We start from the raw sequence: 6,987 nt of genomic DNA, 5'->3' as shown, positions 1-6,987 counted from the left end.
CCTGTTTATACGCATAAAATTCTGTTTTTTTTTTTTTTTTTTTAAGGAGAAATTTCTTTCATCTCAAAAATGTACATGTTAAAATACAATGAAACAAAGCCCTTAGTTAAATGTTGGGTTCTAACTTGGAATACATAACAAATTTTTTGTATGACCTTCAGTTAGGGAAATTAGTTTTCCTCTGTTATATCTATCAATTTAAGCAGTGAGAAACTACCAGGTATCAAATTCTGTGCTAATTGTTTAGGGGAAAGCTTTATGACCTTCAATAATTAGCAGTCTTGGAAGGAAAAAACAACAAAATAATAATAATCCAGACTCAAGGGTAATAAAATGTGTGAAGAGTATTTTTTTAAATGAAAATGTCAAGTCTGTCCTACTGGACCTCTAATAAAGAGGAGGAAAGCCCAGAGTGGTTCTAATCACCTAAAATTCCAGCAGGAAGAGGGTCGGGTGCAGGGGTGCCCGGAGTTGCAGAAAGAAGGACAAAGACCTCTGAAGAAAAGAAAGGACAGAAGAAAAGGGAGGCCTCTCTAGCTGACACTGTTTCCCATCATCCCTCCCCTGGTATCTTAAATCTGCTTTTTTGCCCTAAAGTCACATCTGCCTAGGAGTCTCCATTTATCTTCCTCTAGACTTAGAGTAGAACCGAACAGCCCAAGGCTTGGCCCAGCTGTCTCATTTATGTGATGATGTGGTGTGTGGAAGAGCTAGGGGTCTGTCTTCAAGGAAAACCTGCCCAAAGTGCCTTTTAATGGGGTTATAAAGTTTCCCTCTGAAACCAGATCTGCAGAGTGATGGGGAGCAATTAGCAGTGAACTTGAGGCCCAGATACTAGATAACAGTTCTGTACTCTTCCCAAATGGTTGATTGCTGCTGATAACACACATTGTACAAATGCAAAGGCTTCGCCAATTAGCAACTTCAGCTGTTCAGTGTGATGTTTGCTTTGCCTGGACTCAGAATTTCGGCCTTGTATTCAGAGGAGAAACACAGAGCACAGTGGCACATGCCTGCTCCTCCCTCGGCTCTAATCCTCATATTTCCTTTGCTGTTCTAAGTTACCAAAATATAACAGGAATAAGGGGAAGTTCTGACTTTCAGGGACAACTCCCATTCAGCAAGTTCGAGCTTCTGGCAATAGCTGGCTGGTAGGCCACAATGGTTTTTTTTTTTTTTCTTTTAATCAGATGAGATGGTTGAATTTAACCATTTCTGAATTCTCTTGGAATTATTAGACCCAAGGGAATTATTCCCTTGGAATAAATTAGACCTGAGTTCGTATCCTGCCGTGCCCAACTATATAGCCTTTAATCACTTAAATAACCTTACTTGGCCTCATTTTCTTCTTTTTCTAACATATAGTTTTATGTGTATGTGCCTGAGTGCGTGTATATGTACCACATGTGTGCAGGAGCCTGCAAAGGTCAGAAGAGCGGTCAGATCCCTTGGAACAAGAGTTACAGATGGTTGTGCTGGGACCTGAACCCAGGTCCTCTGCAAGAGCAGTAAGTGCTCTGAAATACTGAGCCATCTCTTCAGCCTGTCATTTTCTTAATACATAACTGCACCTCAAAGGTTAACAACAGCACCCTGGAAACTGTTGGGAGGACTCAAAGAAGATAAATGTGTGCAGATCATCACAAGATCACAATGACCTCTGAAGCCTGGGGTGGGAGAATCATCACATACAGATTATGGGGAATTTCAGGGTATTCTGGGAAACATGGAAGGGCCATACTCCCCCGGAGTGTCAACAGCCCTTGGCTAGACTGATGGATGGATGTAACTTAATGTGTACTTTAAAGAATAAAAGAGTTCCAGGATAATTCTCAAAAGAAAATAAAGGGCCAGAGATGTAGCTCGGGTAGCATGCCAAGGGGTACCCCAGAAACACAATAGGCCTGCAGATTGTATAGTATGTGTTTAGTATGTGCAAGAACCTGGATTCAATCACCAGCATCAGAAGGGAATGAGAGAGACGGGGGAATAAACAGCAAAGAAACAGAGCCCAGTGTCTCTAATATGGGGACAATTCCTCTAAAGACAAAGTGTCTTTCTAATTCCATAATATAAAGCCAAATGGCACCCCAAGCTGATTAGTCTAGATGTTGACCTAGGTCAACGTGTAGGCTCACGTGTAACTGTGGCACACTGACCAAACCATTTTCCGATCAAGAAAGCAGCTGAAGCTACGTAAGTTTAAAGACCCCTGACCTCTCCCAATTTAAAATCTCTGTCCGCGCCAACCATCCTTACCTGTAGATTTGGGGCAACCGTCTGAGATCGTCAAAGCTGCCTCCAAGGGGTTGCAAAAGCAGGTGCTGGAATGGCAGCTGGACAAACATTCGCTGAACACGGAGTTGGAGGAATTCGAAAGGGATCCTGAAGCCCCATCACTCAGCTCATAAAACCCTATGTTAAAAGATGGTGAAAATTAAGATCACATTAAGCAATAATATACATTTCCGTCTAAAAAGACAAAAGGGTGAGGCATCAAAGGAAAGAAAAGCTGGTTTTTGTTTTAGATTTTGGGGGTGTTTCACATACATTGTGCATTTTGGGGTCCTGGTTATATGGCTTTGTTTCAAATATTCCTTAGAAAAGGCAAAATTCATGTAACTCTGGGTATGGTTCATCCTCCTCTTTGTTCCTCTTTCCAAGGTATGTAAATCTGAAGAACCTCAACTTCATCGTGTTTCAGAAGGAGTAACTAAGGTCTCTGGGTCTAGTGACCTGTGCCTATAATCCCAGCACTCAGAAGGCTGAAGCAGGAAGACCAGAGTGGATTCAAGGTCAGTCCCAGCTACCAAAAACAAACAAACAAACAACAAACAGACCAACCTGAAGGAAATAGATAACTTTAAGAGAAAAAGAAACTTAAGGAGCCAAATGGCTTAAAAGAAGAAGAAATTGCAGTGACCTCAGAAGTTGAAGTGATCATCTTCTAGCCCAGAGCTGACTTTTCCCAGGTACCAAAGAAGGTCTGTTTGCTCTTCCAGAAACCCCGAATAGATCTTTGTATTTTTTGGACTAAGGGGACACTGGGCAGCTCCATCTCATTATTGAAAATTTTTGTAGACTGAATTTATTTCCCTCTCCAGCAGTTGGATACCAGGCTCCTCTTCAACTGTGTTCACATTGGAAACAAACTCCACAGCCATTTGCTAGTGTGTTTCCCTTGAGGTGCCTGCTGGCTCACCTGAGCTAGGCCGGCTGTCTGTCTCCAGCGGCTCTTCAGACGTCTTTTCAACATCCAGTCTCAGGTCACTTATCTGCTTGTCAAGTTCGTGCAACTGATTCAACAAACCGGCATCTCTTCTCCGCAAGCAGTTCTGATTAGGAAGAAGCAGAGAAAGGAAAATGGGCACGCTGGATGACAAAGCCAGACGTCCACTCAAGCCACCCATCTAAACAGACACCGAGCCCTTTTAGACCAAAAGCTGCTGGACAATCTGAAATCAACACTTGGAGAACGCAAGGCAGGCCCCGTCTTTAAACTCTCTCATAGTTTTTGGCGACACAAAGTTTGTCCGTTAAAAACAATGATCACATGACCCAGTGGTAAAAAGGCTTGCTGCTCAAGCCTGCTGACCTGCATTCAGTCCCCTGAACCCACACTGGGAGGAGAGAACCAACTCCTGAAAGTTGTCCTGTGACCTGCACAGGCAGGAGCTGCACACAGCTGCACTCATTTGCACACACCAAACGCACAATAATAATAACAACAACAACAACTACATATGACTGAGCTGTAGCTCAGTGCTAGAGAGCTTGACTAGTGTGCACTAGCCCCTGTGTTCAATGCCCAGTACTGTAGGAAAGGACAAAACTTGCTCTTAGCTTTTACTAATCTATACAAACTGTGGCTTTTTATAGAAAAGGGCAAGGAATTTGCACAGACTTCGAATCATTTGGTGTACCGCCAGTTTAAAGAAAATCCTTCACAGCAGGCTCTTGAAGTCACGAAGTAACAGATTTCCTACAATACACTATAATCTTTCTTAGGTGAGGTTTTCTGGCCAAATGTCATGGCCTACAGAATTTTGTTTTCTATTAGTTGCTTAGTGGGGCTTAATCAGTCTTAGGGCCTTTGAAATCGAGAAATTAATACTAATAGCCAGTGCCAAGTATAATGTGAGCTGGCAGAATCCAAAACCCTCGAGGGAAAGCCCATCAAGATTTGAACTCAGCTTGGGTTTCCAAAGGTGACAGATTGGTTGCGCTAACTCACACCGCCACCTAGTGCTTGCTTCCTATTGCTCAGAAAAGCAGAAGAACGCCAAAGGCATCTGGTTCAAATCAAGAATGCCAAGTCTACAAATGAAAACAGCACCATAAACACTGACTGCAGTGGAATTCTTCTCACACACGGCCTTGCTCCCCTGAAGCGGACAATAGGAATGTGCCACTCACAGTCTGGAGATTCACGACGACAAAAAGGTGCTATTGTACAAGACAATGCTGAAATACATGTGAACAACCAGTCACAACCAGAAAGAACTGGCTCAAATTCATGTACATACTATTCTGTTCTGTCACCAAAGAAACAGTAAAAATGCCAAAACAGCCATTGCACAAATCACAGCAGCACACATCCTTGCAAAATAGATACGCAAACATATCCAGTCCCTGCTCGTGCTCTGTGACTTTAAAAGCTGGGAGACATAAGCCATATGCTTGTGTGCTAACATTTGAATTTCATCAGGAAAACAATGAATTAAGCAGAAGCACTTTGATGCTCAATAAATACACAAATAATCTAGAAAACGGCAAGACAAGAAAACACGTGACAGCCCACAACATCACTTTCAGAGGAACATTATCTAGCATAAGTAGTCTCCGATAACAGGGTGGAATAAGAATCTTTTTGCTGTTTCCAAAACTACATTTTGAGGTCACTGAAACAAAGCTGCCGCCATTATTTTGAGGCGGCGTCAAAAGCTGTTCTCAACCCATGAAGGTCCAAAGTTCTTTTTCTCCCTTGTTAATGAAGACTGCACAGAATGACCGAGACAGTGACAGAACTCCAATAAGATAAATGTGCCCAGCGAGCAGGTTCGCTCTTCGCCCACCTCCACCACCAAGCACAGCTGGCGGACCGAGAGGAGGGGGCAAGCTCTCCGGCCAAATTGCCAGTATTTGCATCTAGTTTTAGCTGCCTTATACAAAGGACTTCTATTTAAAACCAAGCACCATCCCAGACGAAAGAGACTTGCAGCGGGGGGGGGGGGGAGAGCACCAGGGAAGGGCACGGCTCCCAGCAGGAGCTTCGCCGCAGCCGTAAAACTCAACATTGGACAGTTAGCCAAGCCACAAACCCCCTCCTCGCTTTTGTCCACCACCCCCCCCCAGAGGAGGGGGAGTAACTAGGGAGACCACGAGGTGAAATGGCAGTTTAAGTGGGGGTTGCAAACCTCTGGAGAAGGGGGCACGTAGTAGCCGAACTTTCAGGCTGGACCCAAGGGACTCCAAGAATTCCAGATGCAGGAGGGCAGGAAGAGCCGCCACCCACCTCCCCGCAATCCGCGCGAGGTCGTCAGCTCCTCAGGTGACACAAAGCAGGCATCCGCCAGCAACGCGTGGAAGTCACGCGCGCCCCGGGCATCCGCGACACCACGGGGTCGGGGGGGAAATCGAGGCGGGGGTCGCGTCGCGGCCAGGGATCCCGCGGCCAGAGATTCCCAGCCCACCCTCCCGCCCGGCCCACCGGCCACCGGCCACCACCTTACCAACTGCCTGCGCAGCAGCAAGATGTTCTCCTCCAGGAACTTCTCCTCCAGACGGCTGCGCTGCGCCGCGTCCCCCCGCAGCTCACCGGCGCGCGGCGCCCCGGTCCCCGCCGCCCCGGAGCAGCGCAGCGCGCCGCGCACCAGCAGCTCCTGGCGTTGCCGCAGGTACCCCAGCTCCGCCAGCCCCGCCAGCGTGGCCTCCTGGCGCTCGCGGGTGCGCTGTCGCTCCGTGTCCGCCTCGCCCCTCTCCCGCCAGCGCCCCTCGGGCTCGGCGCCCCGGCCGGGGGTCAGCGGCTCGGGCTCGCGCGCTGCGTCGGGCTTCATGACCCCGCGAAGCCCGGCCAGCCCGGGGCGCAGCAGCTCGCGCTAGGACCGCAGCCGAGCGCTCATGCCGCTCGCACTCGCGTCCCGCGCCGCTCCAGTCGGCGGCCCCGCAGCTGATAACGCCCCGGCCACGCTACGTCACGCCCGGCCCCCGCCACCCAGCCACCCCGCCACCCCACCACCCCACCCGCCGCGGGTTTGCGGCGCTCAGCTCCTGTCAGGCGCCGCGGCCGCCTGCGCCCCGCCCCGGCCCCGCCCCGGCTCCGCGCCCCCTTTTTCGGTCGGACGGCACCGCGGTCCTCTCCGGCGCCGATTGGCTCGGCTCCATCTCCGGAGACCGTGGCGGGCGGGGGCCGGGCATCTTGTTACAGGCAGCCTCGCGCGGGCCGGTCCGCGGGCGCCGTGGCTTCGGGCTCCCCGGGACAACTTTCTGCAACTTAACCCCTTCCTCGCGAGTCCACGCTCCGAGTCGGTTCCCTCGGATTGGGGGATTCGCCAACCCAAACTAATGTCGGCTGGGGACTCGAACACTATTTCTGTGGATGTGGGTTTGGAGACTGTCTTTGTTTTAAACTCTGTTTTGTAATTGAAAAAGAAAAAAAAAAATACAAGACAAGGACATTGTTCATAAACTCTCCTTTGGTTTGCTTTAGCTTTTCAGCGGGAGCTTTGCTGGAGAAGGCATTTAAAATCAGGCAGAAGGATGCCGCTGTAAGGTCAGCAGTCGCATCAATTCTTACAAAAGCCTGGACTTTATGAGGGCTGACGTGTGAGCGCTTAGGGTTTGGGATTTTATTGTTCCTAGCCTCTGTTTATTAGGGCGCTGGCTCGGAAATGAGACGGTCTGGATCTAGTTCCTGTTTCATCCACCCATAGGAAGATAAGTGGCCTCTCTTTGTGCCTCCGTTTACCCAAGAGTAAAACGGAACTA

The 6,987-nt window shown here is 48.6% G+C and overlaps 1 protein-coding gene across 2 annotated transcripts in view; it reads right to left on the bottom strand.

Moving 5' to 3' along the window:
* The window catches only part of Dact1 (dishevelled binding antagonist of beta catenin 1), an 11,458-nt gene extending 5,280 nt beyond the window's left edge, over positions 1-6,178 (bottom strand). For both annotated transcript variants that reach the window (XM_036205364.1, XM_036205365.1), the window contains exons 1-3: positions 5,733-6,178; positions 3,203-3,335; positions 2,260-2,415 (exon numbers count right to left, since the gene is read on the bottom strand). In XM_036205364.1, the coding sequence (XP_036061257.1) occupies positions 2,260-2,415; positions 3,203-3,335; positions 5,733-6,056 (613 nt within the window). In that variant the 5' untranslated portion in view covers positions 6,057-6,178. The remainder of the gene's footprint in view (positions 1-2,259; positions 2,416-3,202; positions 3,336-5,732) is intronic.
* Positions 6,179-6,987: the final 809 nt, after the last annotated feature.

The sequence above is a fragment of the Onychomys torridus genome, chromosome 14 (assembly GCF_903995425.1).
Source record: "Onychomys torridus chromosome 14, mOncTor1.1, whole genome shotgun sequence".
In the NCBI taxonomy this organism is placed as follows: Eukaryota; Metazoa; Chordata; class Mammalia; order Rodentia; family Cricetidae; genus Onychomys; species Onychomys torridus.
This window is presented reverse-complemented; position numbering and strand designations above follow the sequence as displayed.